The sequence below is a fragment of the Mizuhopecten yessoensis genome, unplaced genomic scaffold (genome assembly GCF_002113885.1).
Source record: "Mizuhopecten yessoensis strain PY_sf001 unplaced genomic scaffold, ASM211388v2 scaffold10397, whole genome shotgun sequence".
NCBI lineage: Eukaryota > Metazoa > Mollusca > Bivalvia > Pectinida > Pectinidae > Mizuhopecten > Mizuhopecten yessoensis.
The window spans coordinates 59,656-82,756 of NW_018408526.1; the positions used below are offsets into that span (position 1 = coordinate 59,656).

General features: G+C 34.9%; 2 protein-coding genes across 11 annotated transcripts in view; both read right to left on the reverse strand.

The window, feature by feature from the left end:
* LOC110460428 overlaps positions 1 to 11,362 on the reverse strand; it is a 43,333-nt gene extending 31,971 nt beyond the window's left edge. The window contains exons 1-8 of one of the 2 annotated variants that reach the window (XM_021513313.1): positions 11,328 to 11,362; positions 7,998 to 8,065; positions 5,578 to 5,627; positions 5,173 to 5,267; positions 3,468 to 3,511; positions 2,433 to 2,870; positions 1,981 to 2,098; positions 1,276 to 1,343 (exon numbers count right to left, since the gene is read on the reverse strand). In XM_021513313.1, the coding sequence (XP_021368988.1) occupies positions 1,276 to 1,343; positions 1,981 to 2,098; positions 2,433 to 2,870; positions 3,468 to 3,511; positions 5,173 to 5,267; positions 5,578 to 5,601 (787 nt within the window). In that variant the 5' untranslated portion in view covers positions 5,602 to 5,627; positions 7,998 to 8,065; positions 11,328 to 11,362. Of the gene's footprint in view, positions 1 to 1,275; positions 1,344 to 1,980; positions 2,099 to 2,432; positions 2,871 to 3,467; positions 3,512 to 5,172; positions 5,268 to 5,577; positions 5,628 to 7,997; positions 8,071 to 11,327 lie in introns of both variants that reach the window. The other variant, XM_021513312.1, reaches the window with a different exon arrangement.
* A 3,362-nt stretch (positions 11,363 to 14,724) lies between these two features.
* Positions 14,725 to 23,101, reverse strand: part of LOC110460427 — a 28,480-nt gene continuing 20,103 nt past the window's right edge. For 6 of the 9 annotated variants that reach the window (XM_021513309.1, XM_021513308.1, XM_021513307.1 and 3 more), the window contains 5 exons: positions 22,230 to 22,303; positions 21,872 to 22,065; positions 20,735 to 20,948; positions 18,030 to 18,114; positions 14,725 to 17,645 (listed from right to left, as the gene is read on the reverse strand). In XM_021513309.1, the coding sequence (XP_021368984.1) occupies positions 17,604 to 17,645; positions 18,030 to 18,114; positions 20,735 to 20,948; positions 21,872 to 22,065; positions 22,230 to 22,303 (609 nt within the window). In that variant the 3' untranslated portion in view covers positions 14,725 to 17,603. Of the gene's footprint in view, positions 17,646 to 18,029; positions 18,115 to 19,765; positions 19,849 to 20,734; positions 20,949 to 21,864; positions 22,066 to 22,229; positions 22,304 to 23,101 lie in introns of those variants that run through there. The other 3 variants (XM_021513306.1, XM_021513310.1, XM_021513311.1) reach the window with 3 other exon arrangements.

The window sequence follows — 23,101 nt, forward strand, 5'->3', positions numbered from 1 at the left end:
TACGGTGATCCGGATGCGGTTGGGGAGCGGTCCGTGTATATTTAAGACGATCGCAGCGCAGCTTGTCGTCATAATGAGGAAACCTAACGTATTTCAACTGCTGGCTTACTCGTTTACTAGTTGACTAGCTAGCTATTTCTGAATTAAAACTTTGTTTCGAATTTCTGTTTTTACAAAAATGACGAAAGCTTCAGATCAACCGATAGAATGTACTGAGTATATAACATCACGTAAGTCTGGAATGGATTGAATACTACAAGCTAACACGAAATCGCGATCGGTAAAACTAGCATAGCATGGAATGAAAACTAGCATAGCATGGAATGAACACGCAATAGATTTGTAAACGAGTGCAACAACACAAATGTACATAGCATGGAAAAAGACTAGGGAAGTAATACAAATGAACATAGAATTAATACAAATGAACATAGAATTAGATTCAAAACCAGAAGTAACTAATTCTATAACTTATCAACTAGGGAAATAATACAAATGTACATAGAATTAGATTCCAAACCAGAAGTAACTAATTCTATAAAAAATAATTATGGCGGTGATCCCCTTCCATAGTCCCAGAATGCTTCGTATGCTTATACATAATATTTTAATCAAATCCCGTTTATCTAATCAAATGACATTTTTTCTGCATATTATACTGTGATGAACCATTTTCAAAGTTATACACTATAAGAGAATGCATAAAATATGAAATAATTCGTTTAGCTTTTGTTAAAAATGTTGCTGCATATTTTTTTTTTATTGAGGATTGATTTTTCATTAGCATTAGCATCATATAAATGGGGAGCAGCAGCCTTGTAAGAGCATGTTGTATTTTGTAATTGGAATACTGTGATAATAAGTTGTTTATTAATAATTAAACATGACTTGCCACTCAATGTTCACTTGGTTTAAAACATTTATATAACGGACAAAGAAGACGATATAAGCATTCATTATGTGTTTTGAAAAGTCTTTACACGTTTTAGGTTTGGGGGAATTGTTTGATTCCACACCGAAAAATACATGTATACAGCAGACCTTGTTCAGATGTTATGTTATAAAAACCGAAAGCAATAATAACCAATTCATGACTGGTATACTAATTTGCGATATTCAATATATGATATAACGACGCTGATAAAGACTTAAAATGAACTTTCATACTTATTCTGTACATGATTAAACATCCATTCGTGACCATTACAAATACCTGATTAAAACTTTTTCATCCTCACGTCGTCAAAAAACAATAAAGTATTGGAAAATACATACCTGTATCAATATATTGCATTCCTCGTGTAACGCCTGCAATGAATTCTTCAGCCAACCACTCGAGCAGCCTGTTGAACAGATACCGTTAAAAGTATATTCTATTTGTTGTATAAAGTGTGTTGTATATTGAATGATGTATGTCGTGCATTGTATGATGTGTATTTTACTTTGTGTATTACGCGCCGTTGTGTGTTGTATGATGTGTGTTGTATGTTGTGTGTGTTATATGGTTTGTGTTGTATGATGTGTGTTGTATGATGTGTGTTGCATGATTAGTGTTGTATGATGTGTGTTGTATGTTGTGTGTTGTATGATTAGTGTTGTATGATGTGTGTTGTATGATGTGTGTTGCATGATTAGTGTTGTATGATGTGTGTGGTGTATGATGTGTGTTGTATGATTAGTGTTGTATGATGTGTGTTGTATGATTTGTGTTGTATGATTTGTGTTGTATGATGTGTGTTGTATGATTTGTGTTGCATGTTGTGTATTGCACTCTGCGTGATTACATGTGTATGCGATTAACATAAACAACAGTGAAAGTTTAAAATGTATCATTAACGTATATTTCATGTTTTAGTAGAATATATAAAATCAAGCAATTATGACATCGTTAAGTTAAATGAAACTGTTATCGTAATGATACATTATGTATATCATGAAAGATCGTATATATTAACATGTTTTAATAAAAACAAAGCCTACCTTTTAGCTGTAGCAGCAAAGTCTCCAGACGGTTGTTCAGCCATCCACGTCATTAGGTATTCGAATTGATGTATATCGACTATTTCTGATCGCATAATCTGTATCTGGCTTTGCATGGCTGGATTCAAGATTGTTATCCTCATTATAGTTTTCATTTCAGAAAATTTTATTGTACTGATCTTATGTACAAAAGGAATTGGGCAACAGCCATAGCCTATATAAGCCCCCTCCTTACAAAACATAACAGTATATACATATCATATAAATGTTACTTTTACAGATGTTTCTGATATCAAAATAAGAGATTATTTGTACTTTGAGTTTGATTTGACAATACATATTTCAAATATCGCAATTGTTGTAAGAGAGATTATTTTACAAAGCTATTTGAGAATCTAATCTCATTATAGTTGTCGGATAGGAACTGGATATGGCCCAACCAAAACCATTACCATGAGCAGATGTGTACTTTTCGTCATCGGATGTGATGTCTTCCTTCCCCATGACGTCATTCAAAGATGTGTTTTCTTCGCCAATAGCTTTTCTGACATTTCTTACCAAAACTTTGCCGCCGTTCTTTGGCACACGAGGCGGCAACGATTTTCTCTGACTAGGTGTCTTTTGTAGAACTTGTTTAAATAAGTCCCTGGTTTTGGGATACATAGAAGTATTTACAGGCGGTGTTGATGGCAACTTCACCGAAAAAGGCGCTAGAGCAGTCATTGATTCTGTTAGGATAGACTGCGGATTTTCTGTGACGGCAAACGTTTCAACTTGTTGTTCCTGTTCCTGTGTGTCCGATAAACTTAAATTATGTGGCAATTTCTTCTTCAGAATCTCCTGACCCATCCGAACTTTTTGGTTTATGGTTGTGAAAAGAGTCCAAGTTTCTAAGAACAATACCAGATATATGATTGTACATGTAATGGTATTTATAATAAATTCGGAGAAAGTAGGAAATTATGAAATTACATTCTTTTTTTAATCTTATTTTCAATGACCCCAAGGTAAAGTTAAAATATAAGTCTAAATTTCCTTTATATTTTCAAATCCACGTTCTATCTATTTGTTTATTTTTTTCTTTGTAATGATAAACTCGAATTTCTACTGCCTTCGTAGAACAAATTGAATTATGACATGTGGACCTTTGTATTACATATTGCTACCTATTTTTATATTACTTAAACCACTCATACATATGCCCTTATATGCTTTGATAACGCAAAAATGAACATCATGTTTGGAGAAATAGCTTTTATTACTACAAATCATTTAATCTTGATTTATGTATATGTATTTATTAAATGTTAAAAAACGGTACAAAAAATATGTATGTTTGTCAAACATTGAATTTGAACGATAGAGCCAAAATATCAGCCATCAGCTAACAGTGTGACGTCACATTTGCTATGATACAAACACATTTCAATAGAATATGTTTATCGATATAGATGATATGACAAATGCTAATATTTTGGTATTCATACCTTTCACAAGACATTGGATGTGGTCACGTGTATCTACCAACGGTCTATAAGAAAGTAAAGGCACAATTAATATGTGTTTTAAATTAATCCAAATCATACCTCGTAACGGTAGGTGTCGTAAGTGAATAATCCTCTACTCAAACAAACACTATCTCATTATGCATAATAGTAAATATAACCCACTTTAAACGCCCTGTGTGGAAAGCCTTTCAAGTAAAACTAAAATAAATGACGAAAAATTACAATTTCGTTTCAGTAAAACTAACAATATGTTAAATACTCTTGGTGAATAATTTCAGTTGAATAAATGGAATGTGAATTTTGAAGAATTCAAAAAGTCTTTTGATCCATTTAAAGCAACTTTTTTCAAACATGTTTCTTTTCGCTTTTCTTGTTTTCGTCTCTTTACACTACGATACTTCATACCAAATTGAAGGATTGCATTCGTTCTCTTATTTTGGGAGTTGTTTTTCAAGAAAGGCAAAAATGAAATAAAGTGAGCATGAAGTTGTCAAATAGATTGATGTCCTGGGTGACGATGTTTTTGTTGAGTTTGGTAAAAAACTTCTCCAACATAATTTAAGCATTCTCATAGAAACGAACTGCCTTCTTTTTGCCGAATAGTTTTCTTTTCATACGAGACTGAAATAATTCTTGAGCTTATACTTGCTAATGACCCAAACTTAGCTAAGTCCTCCAATTTCACATTCAGATATATCAACAATGTACATTCTTTGAACAATAGGAAATGTATTGATCACGTCGATCGTTGTATATAACCCCTAGAATTTGAAATAAAAGAAACTACAGATTCCCATACTGCAGCTGCTTTCTGCGGGAAGATTGCGACTTTTCGATCGTGAAGTTTACCGTTCTATGTAGTAACATCCCTGCTTCCAAACCTACGACGTCTACACGTGTGTTGTATTTAGTAGTTTGCTCCGAATATCATTTCTGTCTTGATACATGTTTAGAGTCGATGGGCAAATCTTCAACACGGGGTATCCAGTACACGACCTCTTGGTGTGAATATGTGACAACACTTAGATTTGACCTATATTGATATGGCGGATGTCGTGGATGAAGCAGAAGACGCTTACACTTCCGGAACACTTTGTTTTATTCTCCTTAAACGTTTTAATGGGTCTCTATGTAAATATTTCCTTTGTTCATATTTTTGCCCTAGGTTTATGGATTTCGATTTTAAACTGTTCTTGAAATGGCGTGAGGGGTATACAGAAATGTGCTGAGTGAACCGAAAAGCATCGGATAGATAATAGATCATAGACATCAATGGCACATATTGAAGATATCACATATTAGAGTCCTAATCAAGTACACGAAAATACATAAATTAAATAAGATAACTAAATATCAAGAGAGATGGTGATTGGAATAGCCCCCACCGACAATCTCTCTTATTACTAGTATTAAGAATCTTTAAAATGGTTGTGTTATTAAAGGGACTTTCATATTAGTAATATATTTAACTGAAACAATAAGAAAAACGACACGATATCATAGCATGCACTTCAATCTGTGAATAGCACATAATAGTTCAGAGGTTAGGATGTCCCATAAATCTTTTATCATATACAAATATTTTTGGAAATTGTTTTAATTGAACATTTACAGTTTATATAGTATTTCTAGCGATTACTTATAATATTGTCATAGACACTTGGGTAATACAAATATAGCCTACCTTTGTAATTTAGTTACGATACTCAAACTCATGTCTGCTATTTCTCTCGTTACATCAACCACTTCTTTCAGTGCACACTGCATGCTTTGTGAAACCTAAAAACAACACATACGTGTGATAACGCATTTAGATGAGACTCATACATTGATTTGATAGAAGTCTACTGTCACATATGTATTGGAAATTGCTGGTGTACATCTGTTATACAATATTCGAAACCTTTATATCATAAGCCATTCGGCATTTAGCAATAGATGTACATTCATTTCAACACAACAGGTGAAAACTCATCCATTCTCGCTTCAAAATATCGAACCAAATGTTCGATTTAAGAATGATCAAGTTTACGAAACAAACACGATAGAAAACAGGAGTGGGGCATTTTAACCACAAGTTTGAAAATACCTCATTGGATGATATGTGCTCCATTCTGCGTTGAATCCAGTATTTGGAACCTAAGTAGAAAGCAGGATATAAAATCACTCGTACTGATAAAATGGCTTCACTTTGATCTAGAAACCCAAAGTAGAATACAATTAAAATCAAGTATAGATATTTTGTTATCGTAACATTCCATACCACATTCTATGGTATGATCATGTGTTCCCGATATGAATAGTGCTATTCGCTACTTGTTTAAAGTCATCACATGTATATGTAGCAATTCTCTTTATCATCTATATACTACTATATACCACCTACCGGGAGCATGTTAAATAAATTATCATTGATTGTCAGTATTAGAAGAAGTTGAGAACGACCTGAGAACAACTTGAGAAGATTTTGAGAACGGATTTTCCCATTTCCCAGCACTTGGGAACGTATTTTCTCAAAACAGAACGTCTGATCGCGTCAAGTGACGTCCGAAACCGGAAATAGTGTCCACACAAAAAATGATCTGCGAAAGAAAATAGCCCCCATAATAAACACATCAATACAAAGTTACGAACAAAACATTGTAAGAATAACAACACCATTTCAAGCGTAAATGCGCATATGGAAAAGCCAATGACGATACATAGTTTTAAGGATCATGGTATTCCTTCATGCAAATCTTCTTTTTGTTTACGTTTGTCACTGGCCGCGGATTTGCAATCGATGACCATTGAGCCTAGAAGTCGCTTGAAAAAATATGGTGTTTAGTTTACATTTTGAAATGAAGAAATATGTAAGGTACATGTAGTAGTCTATAGAGGAAAATCAGTTTCTCACACAGTATTGTTAGGGTTTGTCGTTTGAACAATTGTCACATCGCTTGCACGTGGATAAAATCGTTCTCACGACAAACTCTGAAAACACAGTGTGGTGATCTATACATCTATAACTACTATTCGCACATAGACATGCAATGCTTGTAGCTGTCTAGAACTAACAAATGTACAGGTATATACAAATGTAATTAAAACCTGATCATAACAATCACCTGTCCATTACTTCGGGATGAATGAAGATAGCATTCCCTTGTGGATTGTTAATACCTAGCCCCTTCCGTCATTCCATCCAACTTCTTTTTTTAATGTCGGATACAAAAGTGTGTGAACCTATTTTAATGTTTTGTTGATACTTTTACCAACACTATAGCTTAGTTTATGATGCATTTTATACTGTTAATAGAACACGGTTGTTAAATAACAGAGGTGAATACATTACGTTAAATACAATTCCTCTAACTCTGTTATGATGTATTGCTGTCAGGCTTGATATTAATTTTTCAAAATAAAAAAAATACTTTACGATTTTATCGAGACTTGCCGTTTTATGGGAAAATACGGTTTACTGATGGAATATCCGGTATAAATGAGTATTAGATTGATCATGTTGATGATGATGTCATGTTTGTCGCCTTTATTTTTAAACAATTAAGACTTTAGCTGGATTGTTCCAGTCTAAGATAATGTTCTCGGAATAGTTCTTGTAAGCGTTCTTTTTATTTTATGTTTAATATCCTTGAAAGAGTCAGATGATTTCATATTATATTTATTTCTAGGGACACTAATTTTGCGGGATGGTGATGGTGTAATCCCTAGCAAAAAACTGATGTGCTTTAACAATTTTTGACGAATATTGCCCGAAAGTTAAAATAGAGTTGCATTCGAAGATTGACTAGGGCTCATTGATGTTACTCTCTTGGTACAGTTAGAGAATTTTGCAAACAATGACAGGATCTTCTTCTGGCTTTTTACTAAGTCTTTTCAGTGACAGTGTTGTTTAGATTTAGAAAAGCTATATAGGGGTTGGTTTAGATTAAATACAAGATTTGGATAGTTTATGAATGGCAGGTCAAGGGTTTTATCCAGATTAGTGGGCTGGATAATAACCTATGGAAATGAATTGTTATTGCTAAGATCAATGTGTTGTTCATGTGGGTTTCCTGGCATGACACAGTAACGATGGATTAGAACTTCGATCCCTTTTCTTAAGTGAGGAGTGTATCGGGACAGAACGTATCAATCAATTGTCTGGTGGACAGATATGTTATTTCCTTGAGTTTTGGAAACTGATTTCTTCAAATATCATTCCGTGTCATATTGCAATTCAGCAACACCTGATGACAGCAGGTGATTACTACTGGCGAGGATAACACCACCATAGTACTGTCCTTTGGCATTTAACAAACGGTGCTTTTGATATTATTGTATAAATCTGAATTGAAAAACACAGATGATGACATTGTAGGTGATAGTTTATGTTACAATAATTATGTCTGGGTGTGATGGAATCGACCAATATATAAATATAATTCAGATTTTTATTTTTATTTTAGAAACCTGAACTTTATGTTGATAATTTTGAGAGGGTGAACCTTTCAACCATTGTATACGTACCTTTACTTGCTTTGGGGTAGCATAAGGATTTGATGAGGAGGAAATGAGCGAAGGGTCATGGCGTCCAGCTTCACTTAAAGAGAAAAGAAACTGAGTTTGTGAGGTGCAATGCATGTTATGAGAGCTTTCCATGAAGGGTCCTATCAGAAGACACCTACAATTAAATGGAATGTAAAGAATGAGTGTCTATAAGGCACTTTTTTGGGCCCTTATATATTCGGATTTTCACCTCCTTAATTTGTTCAAATATGTCCTATTGTATTACATGCGGAAAAACTAAAGTAAAAGTCTGACTGAAAGTGGGTTTTTGGGGGTACCAAAAGGGGTAGGGTAAATCACAAATTTAATATTATGGCTGCTTGACACATCTCAAACTTGGCTATTTCAAATATCTCTCAATCTTTAGTGAATTAAAAGGTACAGGACACCCTTTATATGCTTTAAGTATAAGATATTCAATAGTTGATATTGTATAGTATATATGTCATATAATATTTGCTCAACACCGGTGGCTGAAGTGAGTTTCAGGTCCTGATTTGTTTTCTTCACCTATCAAAAGTAACTTACAAATTTAATATTGCATTTGCCACCACAACTACTGTAAAATGATTAATTTTGATATATGAAGTTTGATTTGCTGGTAATTTTAAGTCTTCTAGTCTCAAAGAAAGTGTCTGTTTCAATCGTCACAGTTACCCATTTCATTGCTTTATCAATTGTTCTGCCTGTGTCCAATATTAAGGGCTTATTGTACATAAAAAGGCATTTTGTGATAAGCATGCAACTTGGCATGGACATGAGTTATATGACGATATTTAATTTGTGAAAGATTCATACTTATATCTTTATCTAAATTAATAATTGGTTCACAGTTGAGTCACCAGGAAGGCAGACTGACTGGTGCTCAGTAATCGTGTCAGCTACTACAAGGTAGTGGTACAGGTACTAAAGATATTGTTTTCAACAATTTTACTGAAACAGGATGTAATTGAGATTGGCCTATAATGTCGGGACCCCTTACCTCATATATAGCATTAACATTAATAAGTTTCCATGATGCAGGAATATGTCCAAGTTCCATCCTTTTGTTAAATAGTAGTGTTAGTGGATATGATATAAGAAGGGTGTTAGTTTTTTTTATTTATTTTGGGCACTATTCCATCAGGCCCTGCTAGTTTCTTAGCATTTAGTAGTTTAAGTTGGTCGATAACATCTTGTTCAGATATATCAATACTTTCTAATTGAAAAGAGTAGTTATTTACAGTAAGTAGCAGTGGGTCAAGATTAGGAGAGGGTGTTGCTATTGAGGTAAAGTAATCATTTAGTGTATTAGCTTTATCTATATGATGTTGGAGAGATAAACCGTTATGATCAAGAGTAGGAATGTTAGTTGATTTATTATTAAAATTAGATACAGACCTAGCTATTTTCCACCATTTAGATGGGGGTAAGGATTTTTAAGATACCTTTTCTTTTGTTTTCCTTTTAATTTCAATAGTTGAATTTTTAATATACCTTTTCTTTTGTTTTCCTTATAATTTCAATAGTTGAATTTTCAATATTTCTTTATTTATTCCAGTGGTATTGACTATAAGTTAAGTTTTCTTTAACAGATCCTAAATTTTCGTCTTAGTTTTAATCGGATTTCATTATTTACCCATGGCTTATCATATAGTAATCATTTTTGAAGGAATAAAGTTATTTATTTAATGATTAATAATAATGGTAAGTATTTGGTTGAATTCATCTGAGGTACTATTTTGTGCGTGTGTCATCCAGTCAATATCTCTCAGTGATATATTCATTTTGTCCAAATCAGCATTATCATACATTAATATCGTCTTTTTAGAACACCTATGTAAATAGACAGAGAAGGAGACTGTAATATGCATAGGAGAGTGGTGACTACCGAACTGAGGGCTTGTACATGTATTCTAAATGATTCTAGTATTATTAGTAAAGACAATATCTATAGATGTTTACCTATTATGAGTGATTCTTATCGGTTTATTTATTTCACTGTTAAGATTATATGTATTAAGAAGTCTACTAAGATATGAGTTAGGACGTAGATTTAACCTGTCAATATATATGTCGCATGTTTAGATTATGTCAAGTGAGATTTCACCAGCTTTATCCAATAAAATATCAAGTTGTGTCCAGTATTCCACATTAGATTCCGGTGTATACATAAACCCTAATAAAAAATTGTGATTACCAGTATGTACTTCTATCCAAATGAGTTCGACATCATCATATTCCAAGTCTTAATTTCTTTAAGTCTGAACAGTAATTTTATAATAAATCAAAACACCACCCCCATCCTATTTTGTCTTTTTATATATGGTTCATTTGAAAATGAGTCAAGCATGATATCATTATAGATAATATCTGGTGTTAGATGAGTTTCTGTTTATCAAATAGTGTCATTAAGGTGCAGCTCAGAATCAACTATATCGAGTTTGTTCCTTACAGACCTATCATTGAGTTGAGAGAGTTCTATAGTTTGCATGGGACCAGGGTTGAGCTCAATGTCATTAGCAATTAGTATTTTATGACAATGTAGTAAAGGACACGAGCACCCTAAACGTGTATATATCATGCAAGCAGATGGGAATCTGATTATTATACACATGTATACTCCTCCGTACTGCCCAATAACCGCTGCTAGGTACTTACAATATGTTAAGAGTGTGTCAATCATTTCAAAATTGTGAGGGTTCAGTCTGACGACTGGGCCCAACTACAGATGCCCGCATACACACCAACATACCAACATGTACATGTGTCATAACAGATGAATTATCAGTATGGGAGTATGCATACGAGCATCCGCAATGACCCCCCGCAATAAGGGCAGGTTCAACATGGACAAGTAATTAAAAAGCTCAGTAAATGTCAAGATAGCCTGGAGGCATAGGCATACACGTCCTGCCCACGAACTCCGTCCCTCCCCACCACTCCATGCCAATAGCATGACACAGAAGGGCAGAACGTTGACTCGTCCCACAACTATGGGTCAGACCATAGGGGCTCGCTACAAATGACCGAGGTACACATATGACACACCGATATGGCTCACAACACATAAACATACACGCATATGTGTGTTGTGACCCACACCAGCACAGCACACGTGCACTCAAGACACCTGCAACGAACCCCCATGGCCAGACATAGACGCCCTCGCTGTTTAGAACATGTTAGTATTCAAATGAAAAAAAGAAGAATATCTAAAGTATGAAAATGTCGAATCGACCTTAATATAAATAATAGGCTATTTACATACATACATATACTAATAACAAATGGCATTCGATAGAAACGTACCTTTCTATCACTGCACGCGTCCATTTAATCCCTCCTGACATAATCTGCGTAACTAATGCGCTTGATATTGGCATGTTTGCATTCGTTGGCATTAAGCATGAGATTGATTGAGATCATTAATTAGTTGTACGAAGTACAGTTTGGTCATTGTTTAAGGAACTGGACATTGCTTTTTAAAGTTTGATACATAGCAAAATCAAGTCAGTCATAATGGCCATTACTGGAAACGTGTACATGTAAAATTAATTAGTACAGATTCACACATTAGATCACAAGCAGTGCTAAAAATACCTGTTTTCACTATATTATGATTTATCTACTTGAAGGTTTATATAAGTCGCCATTAATGGCATTATTTAGTTTTGCTGTAAACACTGAAGAGTAAAGATGTAACGGCCTGATCATAAATTACTTGTAGAACAGTCACTATTAAATATAGTTACGATGATCATGGCAGGCTATTATTGTATAAATATATATACATATTTGTTTTTGAATAGATACACATATGTACGCACATGCATTGAGATATACAGAAAGTGTATATCCCTGCGTGCGCACCCAAACAAACGTATAATTAGTATAGGTAATTTATTACGGTCATACATTTCTATAATAAGCATCGTTTGTAAAGGGTAAATACTAGGCTTATGCAAGGTTGAGGCAATTCTAGTCACACATTGGGCCTACATCAGACATTTTGTGTGTGTCTAGATAGGAAGTTAAAATATAAATATAGCTGCAAATGCTTGTCACGTGATCTAACAGCGTTACAATGCACATATCTATTTGTTTACATGTACTTAAATTGTAGCAAGTGTGTAGTTTAATATTTTACAATAGGTCACTGAAGTCATTATTCCAAATAAATACAATTCAATTTATTACAATATTACTACATATTTACATATACATATACCTGTCATAGAAGAAGTTTTCGAAGCATTTTATTATGTATTGAATATAATATCAGTGTAATTTTAGAAGGTATGCATAGACATATTGAACCTTAAATAGTTTAATAATAATAATAATAATAATAATATACAGCATTTATATAGCGCCCTATATAATTTGTAAAATTACTCTAAGGCGCTTTACAACATATGGATAATAGTAACGGTTATAATTGTGAAAACAAACAACAAAGGCTTGCAATCACTTTCATACATTTAACAAGCAATGTACACATAACTGAATAAATAAAAGGGTGGTATTTACATGACGTCTTTGCAAAGATTCTAAAATGCAGACGTGAAGAGGTGAGTTTTTATGTCCTTCTTGAACTTGGCCAGGGTATTTGACTTCCTAATAGCAGATGGTAAGCTATTCCACAGCGTAGCCGAAACCCTCCCAAATCATCTGTTTCCGTAGGTCACAGTACGAGATTTTGGGACACACAACAAAGATTCTGACTCCGACCGCAGTGATCTTGACGGCACATACAGGGTAACAAGTTCCTGTAGGTACTGAGGAGCTGTTCCATTCAGTGCCTTGTATGTGTATACCAGAATTTTGTACTGCGACCTGTATCGTACAGGTAACCAGTGCAACGAATAAAGCGCAGGTGTGATGTGCTCTCTCTTTCGAGTACGAGTAGCTAGCCGTGCTGCAGTGTTCTGGACCCTCTGCAGACGACTAGTTAGTTTGTCAGATATACCACAGAGCAGGGCGTTACCATAATCCAGCCGAGAGGTAACAAGTGAATGCACCAAAATCTTGCATGCATCTGCAGTTAGAAACTGTCGAATACAGCCGATGTTCCTGATCGGGTAGTAACAGGATTTGGCAATAGCGTTGTTTCACTTGTTTCTCCATGTTCAGAGAACTGTGAAAGTATACCCCTAGGTTTTTAACAGCTGGAACAGTCTCAATAGTTCTGGCACCAACCTTGAGCTGCAGAGCCATTGTTTGCTGACACTTTGGGGAAAAGACGATTAGTTCCGTCTTTTCCTGATTAAGTTTAAGCATGTTGGCGTTCATCCAGATACTGATATCTGTCAGACAAGCTTCCAGACTTTCTGAGACTGTATTCCAACTGTCCTGTGGTTTTATGACCATGTAAATTTGTGTGTCATCGGCATAACAATAATAGCGAAGGCTATGGCGACGACAAATCTCTCCAATCGGTTTGGAGTACATACAATATTTTCGTGGTCCTAACACCGATCTTTGATGAACCCCGAAATCTAGTACTTTGTCATGTGAGGTGGCAGAACCGATGATAACACACTGTCGTCGTTCACTCAGGTATGACTGTATCCAGCATAGTGCGGTATCAGTCACTCCATAAGAGTTTTCCAGACGTTTATAAAGTATGCCATGGTCGATGACGTCAAATGCAGCTGACAAGTCCAGCATGACAAGCACCGCTCTGCACTTGTTATCCAATGCAGAAGCTATATCACTATGTACACGTAGGAGGGCCGTCTCAGTAGAGTGTCCCATGCGGTAGGCCGATTGCATGTTGTCATGGAGACTGTTTGCATGGAGATGAACCTCTAAACGCCGGGACACAACCTTCTCCAAGATCTTAGACAGAAAAGGCAGATTTGAAACTGGGTGGTAGTTTTTCAACTCCTCCTTGTCCATTCCAGGCTTTTTTAACAATGGTCTGACATGTGCCTTCTTGAAACATAATGGAACCTTTGACTCATCCAATGATTTATTCATGATTGCGGTAATCAAAGAAGCAGTGCTTCAAGACATTGCTTTAATAGGTCTGTAGGCAGTGGATCAATCTCACAGGACTTCGATTGCGAGGTCATGATAATGTTGCGCAACTCGTCCTTGGTTGTTGGTGAGAGCTTTGTCAATGGTTCCATATCAAATGCAATGTCAGCAGTCATGACAGAGATGACAATGTCAGCAGAGGTGTTCACTTTGGTAATATTTTTCCTGATTGAGCTGATTTTATTCAGAAAGTAATCACTGAACTTTCTTGCTAAGTCTTTTTCAGAATTACAGCTTGGTAGGATAATTTCATCTTTCTGTCATCATAATCACCATCATCATCATCATCATCATCATCATCATCATCATCATCAGTATCTTCCTTTTTACACTCACACATTTTCTCTTAAAAACGTTATCCATTTTTTAACTTCATTTTGGAAAAAAATATACGAGGTAAATATTGAAGGATTTTTTTTATTTATTTATAGATTTTGATTTTTCTAATATTTTTTTTACAAGACAAGACAAAACAAAAATGACATTATACAATAGTACATAATTGTTCATACACAGTAAAGCTTTCACCGGTTTACAGGTCATCATCATCATCATCATCATCATCATCATCATCATAATTGTCTTACATCATCCTCATCATCATCTGACAGTATCATTATCATCGTCATTATCTGACATCATGGTCATCATTATCCTCCTCAGATCATCATCCTCATTATCATTATCATCATCATCATTATCATCATTTTCATCATCATCATCACTATCTTCCTTATTACACTCACACATCATTTGCTCTTAAAAACGTTATGCATTTTTAAACTACATCTTGGAAAAAAAATAAACAAAAATAAAAGCTTTACATGAAAATCAACGCCTGTTCAGGTTCTATCTAGACGTGAACTCGGATCGCAGGAGTCCTTAACATTACACCATAGAACATTGTTTTACCTATCGTCTTGGATTAGTATCATGTTACTGATAACACATACAGAATACATGTAAATGCAGCCATATTAGTTTTGACCTGCTTATATACACTTCTCATTAACAGGTTGAGATCATCCAATTTCGTATTATTATGCATAGTTAATATTTTCTTGAATAAAAAAAAAATGAGACCTAATGACACTTTTTTTAGCAAGTGCAAGTTTTTTATTCATAAAACAATTCTTATGTTTCAAACCAGAGTTTCAACCAAGATACTGTGTCCAAGCCCTATTTAGTGTTCCAGTGATAGATAAATAAAAAAACTTACGTTTTGGTCGTGTCACATTATATAAGAATGAGTTTGTTTAAGCGCAGAATTCATGCTTGAGCATGAAAATGGCTTCATGAACACGGGTCCTTCTCTTGATATTTGCTAGTATAACAATTGGAAGCTAATCTTCCACACAATCTTGTTGTTAGTGATATATAATAGATAGGAAATAACGAAACCAAAGACGAACAAAAAATCACAAAATATATAACATTTATTCATCATAAATAACTTATTTTAAGAATATCACAGACTACAGAAAAAATGAAATCATGCAAAGATGTGATTCATTAATACACAGCTGTTATAATTTACGTAAATACGAATATTGTAAACTGAAGAAAATATGAAAAATCTACAGTAACAATTACATACCGTAATTAAGCGTCCTAAAATATTTCTGGGTTTGGAAAAAAACGTATGAAATAGTTCGTTGAGAGTTTGGGTAATGTCACCTAAGCGTCTGTATAAACATAAAACAATACTTAATTAATGTTTGTTTCTTATATTATGCTTCATTTAAATCCATGAGGTTGACAAAAAAAACCAGTCCACGGAGGGGATGAGGTTCAAATATTTTAGAAAAAAATCACATGGGTATCTTGGTCAAATAGTCAACCTATAAATATATAAAAATGTTATAAACTACAATATCATAATGTTGTACTGGACCTTTAATTCATTTAAATATCAACAAGAATATTAAACAAGTCTTACAGTTTGTTTTATAGCTTCGACTATCTGTCTAATGAATCCTGATTAAACATAGAACAATGTTATAGGTATAAAACATTAAATGAGAGGGGATGGATTATAAAAATGTAAGTTTTCCATCTTTGTATTACTAATAATAGAATCCATCCCTGATGTGAGGTATTGGTACGGTTATTCAAACCAAAGGGATACAATATTGAGCAGGAGACCCGAGGCCTTGCCGAAAGTCTTCTGCCTAATTTTTTTATCACGAGGGCTTTAATTACCTTATTAATACCTCACATCAGGTATGGATTATATTTCATGCTTATTACCTAAACCCCGTAAAAACAGCTTCTTTGCTAGTAAAGTTGTAAACTGTCCGCAAATGTCTCATTTGCATATGAAGTCCGTATAGCAGTTGTTAATGACGTTGAAGTACCAAGTAATTTCCCAAAGCGTACATGTACATTAACGACATATTTCCCAATTTAATAGTCGATGTCTTTATCTACTTAACCCAGTTCTGTTGCTTAAGAGACAATTGACATACATTGAGTTTACTTTCTCTTAATATCATCATGTCTTCAATACATTGTGTATTCGCTGTCACTGTCTGTGACTTTTCATTTACTATAGTTAGGTCATCAGCATAAATCTCTGTTTGATTTAAAAATTTGGAAAAAAGATCAAAATACTCATAAATCGATTATTTTTGTTGTATGCATTGAGATATTTTTATATTTGTAGGTATGCTTTTTAATTTAAATTTTGTTTTATTCACATAACATATATAAAAAATAACACCAACATGAATGATCATTAATGAACAAGAATTCTTTTATCATAACCATCATTAACAACTGTAGCTACAGTGACAGTGACGTGAAGGAAACGTCTACAGGGGAAGGTGGGACAGAGATGAAGAAATGTAGTGTTAACTATAAAATATGTTACATGTACACAATATAGTATTTCATTATTATGAATTTATGTTAAGAATTCACAAATTATGTCTGTTAAAAGAATATTTAAGGACACCTGTTCCGATGCAGACAGAACAAGAGAGAATATCACCACACTTCATCTCATCACCCCTCCACTTCGTTTAAGTTGTAACTGGAGCGGAATACGACAAGAGACTTCCAGATAGCTCCATTAGATAGAGCGACCGTCTCTAATACAGTGATCCAGGGTATGCTACATGGGTACGGATTCAATATTGTAATTGTAATCGTGATCCGAATATCAAACATGATATCTAAATGTCTGCAATTATTGCAATCATTTCCCTTTGTCTAGCACTCTTTTTGACTTTCCTGTTCCTGTACTTTCACAGAAGACAATAGGTGATGCATTACACTTCCCTGGGTGAATGTGTTTCGTCTACAATTTAACCTATTCACCCCTAAAGTCACATTTAAACCAATCAAATCAAAGACTGGACAAATCCAATTTTAATATATAGAGATGAATGAGTTAAGGGGTTCTATAGAACCCCCGGTTGGTTTGATGACCTCTTGGTTCATGAAGTTATTATTTTCTGTTCAATATTATCATGATTTTGTTTTTTGTTTGTAGAATTGTAGTAATTTAAGTTGAAACCTTTGTCACTGAATAAAAAAAAGTCAGTCTTCTGTATCTTTTACACCTTGTGTATTCTTTCGTTCCTGAAATTAAATAAAAATCAAAAATTTCAAAACTAGTTTGACTCATCTGCCACAAGAACAAAGCAACTACCATAGCATACATTACTGGAATGACGACCAATTCCTTCACTGTTTACCAAACAGATATAGAATACAAAGATGTAACAACAAACGATATCAGCAGCCATCGACCGGCACTGCCACTCTTGTTTCACTGGTAAAGATAGTGTGCTCAAATAAATTATATCGCAGTTAATGTAACAGTATGCATTTAATGTTGTAAACTACCTTACTACTCTGGATTATCTTTTGCTGATAAAACATTATGTATGTTTACTTCTGAATATCTAATTTTGAATATCGAGCCTACATTATAGAATGAAAAAACATTAGCTGACTACCTACCCGCTTCACGTGTAACCTGAGCTGTTTTTCTTCATCATTACCGTCTATGGAAGACATTGCCATTTTCTCGAAAGCGACTCTGTACCTATAGTGGTAAAAATTGATGAAAAAAAATCTACTAAACGTACATAATTTTAAACTCATGATTGATCGACAGAAAGCTATCAAACGTAAATAATGTACGAATGGTGCCTTACACAAATCATGAGTACAACGATACTCTGAGAATCAAATATTTAGATTTACATGTAATGTATCTAAATTCATTTTAAAGGGGACGTGATATTGATATGGAGCAGAATGAATACATTAAAAATTTAACTGTATACATAATTTCCGGATCACAACCATTTTAGTCGTCTCCAACAATATTAAATTTGCGAATGAAGATAAGGCAACATATGAGTTTCTGTCGTTTGATCTTTACGTGTTTTAGTATTATGGATGTCCTTAACTGTTATTATGAATACACTCATTAAATCATAAATGCTAGATTGATTATAAATAATTTTCCACTATTATGAGCTCACTGTACAAATAAAAAGCGATTAACACAAATATAACGTATTGATTCACGAATGTATTAGGCTTTACAAGTCGTGTTTCAGGCAATGTTGGGATACCTGTTTGAAACGGCGACGCGACCTTTTGTTTCCAAGTTGTTGGGGCCGTCTTCCTGCTTACAGCTTACCGAGAAATTTAAATTTGATTGATATCGAACACCACGTCATAGTTCATGTGCTTTTTAGATACTATCTATTTACAGCAACAATACAAAGGAAATTATGACATTGCATGAAGATACGAATAATCAGCAGAACCACATCTGGTTCTTTCTCGAGAGATCTGTCTCTGAAAGAGATTCTCAAAACATCTTTGTAGGTTATATTTTCGAAAGATCTTAATAGGTGAAATATATTCTCGAAAGGTCTCAATAGGTAAATTAGAATATCGCGAGAACTCAATAGGTGTAATAAGTTCTCGAGAGATCTTAATATGTGACACATAATCTCGAGAAATCTTTATCACTGAAACAGATTCTCTAGCGATCTCAACAGGTGAAATAGATTCTCGAGAGAAATCTCAATAGATGAAATAGATTCTAAAGAGAGGTGAAATAAAATCTCCAGAGATCTCAATATGTGAAATACAATTGTGTGACCGCACAACGCACCAAAATTAGCGTGCGCTCATCTTGCATACATCGTGCACACACCGTCCGCACATCGTCCACACATGGTGCGCACAACTAGGCGATTTAACAAATGTTCACACCATTGTGCGCTTCTCTCCGCACACATGTGCGGTTTTGGTTGATCAATTTTACGAAATGAAAAAATGTCCGGTACGCTCGTATGGAATAAGCAACACTGTATTTATTTTTTATCATCATTCTAATTAAGATTATGTTCAATTTTATAATCAAGTAACACAATATTACAGTGACCGTTAGCCTGTCAAGAATGGGTTTCGCTCCCAGGTAACAGAACAGGTAAATAACATGTTGATGACTGACCCGAGTGTTTTACCTGGCGCCCTGTTCCTTACATACAGAGCCGATATATGATACCGTATGACTGTAATGAAAACACAACTGCATGTCAAGTATTTGTAATTTGCATTCGTTTTGGTCTATAGCTCCCCTTCACATGAATTTTTACACCTGGCGAGTTACGTAAGTGCCCCGGGTGGGGAAAACTACGGTCCAGGTACACGTACAAAGTGGCTATGTTTACCTGTATATGGGACCGTGTCCATCCGTGTTACATTTTTACATGTGTCGATTTGGGTCGTTTTAAAAACCACCGAAACACCATTTCTAAATTGAAGAATATAAAGAAAGATCAGCTAATATATTTAGGTATAATATAGAAACATATTCATAAAATAAATTTTATTTGTTTTAACACGAAACCGTATATATTGTTAAGCCATTTCTTAATTTACACCAACCACGATTGTCATCGCACAACGTTCATCCATCGTCCACACAAATGTGCGCAAACAATAACCGTCCAGATTGCACATCGTGTAACGTTGTGCGATCCAGCAACTGTAGATTCTCGAGAGATATCAATAGGTGAAATAGATTCTCTAAAGATCTCAATACATCTCTAGGTTTCTCAATAATAATAATAATATACACAACACTTGATATAGCGCCATATCCAGCTAGAATAAGCCACTCTAAAGCATTAGCATATACATAAATCAATATAATTTTGAGGAATTTGCAGGAGCTGCCTTATCAGGTGCTAACTACTAGTTCTATGCCACCTGGCAAATATCTCCCTATGTGTGTATGCCTGCATGTGTGTTGGATATGTATTGTGTTCTTTTTGTAGTGGACCGTGCTTCCAACCTCACTTAGATTGCTACAGCACAGATACCGCAACATCAACCCCAGACCATTTTATATTCCACCTTGGTTGTTGGAGTTGTGTGGGAAGGACAAACAGTTTCTCTGAATATTCCTTGCGTGCGATGACTTCGGGGATCGAACCCCGGCCGCCTGCGTAGAAGGCCAGAATGTTAAACACTCGACCAATCCGCCGATAGCGGAAACCGATTCTCAAGAGATGTCAATCGGTGAAAAGATTTGTGATATCTCAATTGACTAAAACAGTCAGGCATAAATGATGTATAAACTGAAAAAAAAAAGTATTTGCTTCTTCATAATTTGTGATTATCTGATCAAAGATTACCTTTTGTTATTAACAGAAACCATTGAAGTTTTACGGTGTTTGGACCAGTCAGATTCTAGTTTTCTTGTGTTGCCTGCATCAAACGAAATCCATTCGATTTGACCTTCCTGTTGATAATTCCAAGATGGGGTGCTACTGTCGGGTTCTGGCATCTCTTGAAATTCTATGAGGCTACGCTCTTGTTCCTGTGTCGATTGAACTTCGGATGCAACGCCTGCGGATAATATTTACATACACAAAATATATTTAACAAGATAAGTTTGCTCTAGAATCTTCTATATTTAGGTTTTGGTGATGCATACACATTGGTTTTATAATTGAAATTGCGAAATAATATAAAAACCTCATTTGAACATGTGTAAGGAGAACAAAAAATGCCTCTACGTGTATTTGAATTTTGTAATAGTGCCATAGTAATATATCTGTTGTGCTTTTTTATAATAACTCCGCCGACTGGCCTAACAGCAGAATTCCCTGAGCAATTCGGACAAAGAACCACGTATAAAACTGTTGTAAAACATTTCTCTCATTTCCCTGTGTGTAAGATACAGCTGTCCAGGGTAAGAAAGGGGTGTAGGAAATTACTAGCTTACACCCCATTTCACGTGACATGACGTCACAATGACTAAACAATGACGTGACGTCACGAATTTGGAACTCTCCGATGCTGCAATGCGGGAAAGGCGACGTGATGAAGTAAAAACCTTTTACTATATATTTACCTGCACGTTAGAAAGATGTGATTATTTTTTTCTGTGCAAACATTGTTTGCAAATATGCTTTATTTGGCTGATTCGTTTTCATCTAAAAAGCTCAGGGGAAAAATTGATATTTTCAAAATGGTGGCCAGTCCAAACGCATGTCATAGTTTCTGGGCTTATTCTGGTGGTTGGAATGAGTGAAAAAAACTTTCATGGACATGGGGTGTAGGATAGGGACATTCCACCCTCGGATTTTCAAATTTGGCAAAACCCTCGGCAAAGCCTCGGGTATTACCAAATTTGAAAAACCCTCTGGTGGTAATGTCCCTATCCTACACCCCTGGGCATGAAAGAGTCTTATAATCTTTACAAATTCTTTAAATTTGAAATAAAACATTTCTTAAATGTTTTAAGTATAACGGAACGTACATTATACCTGTTTTTTCATGATCGTTGAATTTGTAAGGCATCAGAAATGTGGTATTTGAGTCAGATATTCTGGTAAAGTAAGTCGAGAAATCAACATTCTTATATGGTTTCGAATAATGTTGGGTGTCTGATGATAATGTGTTCCCTGGTTCAAACTCAATGGTGCTTATGCTGCTGTAATACCCTGCTGCCTGAGCTTGTCTACAAGAGAAGTTAACTGATATAAATGCATACAAAGTGCGTTTTACAAATGGACAATTCGATTCCATTAAATCATGTTCATTTCGACTACAATAGGTTGAAATATCATATTATCATTCTTTAATGTGTAATCAGAATGTTAAGATGAATTGAGCAATGCTTACTCTTCTGAAGTGTCCAGCAATATCACTTCATCCCCGTATCTGTATTTCCCAATTTTCCTACTTGGCCAACGAACCTGAAATACAGTGAATGCTATGAAATTCATTTTAAATTTCTACACTATCCTGAACTACTTTAAAACAACATGACCAGTTTAGCATATATTGTTCACACATCTGATGCTTTTATTGCTTAAGGTATCAACCTTTATGAAAGTTGTATACTAGCATAAAGCTTGTGCTTTACGCCACATGCATTCACATGTAATTCAATTTAGCACAAATGCTAACGTTCCTAAGTAAGGGTTGATGCAAGTGATGTTTTGCACTCCTAACCACCTATCAGCGCATGGGAAAATATAAAAGAACATGTAATCAGAATGAATCCGTTCTGGCCTATGCCGGCCGTAATTTACGAACTACAAATTTGGTCTCCTCAACGACCGTATCAACAAACGATTTTGTCGACGTTACACTTTCATGAACCTTTCAAACAAGTTATGTTTCATATCAAACAGGTTAAGGATAGCGATAGTCCCCCATGACGTCATGTCATGTTTACGTATCAGATAAACCACGCAGAGGATAGCCTCGAGTTGACGTCACGTCATTTGGAACGTATTATATCAACCAATCAAAGGATAGCCTCACCAGACGTCACCATATTAGTGACTTATTTATGAACTTGGCTGAGGATAGCTCCGCGTGACAAAAAGTCAAACACTGCGATAAGGAAGCCTGCGTATGACACGATTAGAAAGGGGCGCAAGTAAAATATCGGTTACATGTCACAAGTAAAAGACGGTACTACTATAAAAACAGTACAACAAATGCAGGGTGAGTATTATATGTAAGTATATCAACATCACACAGCA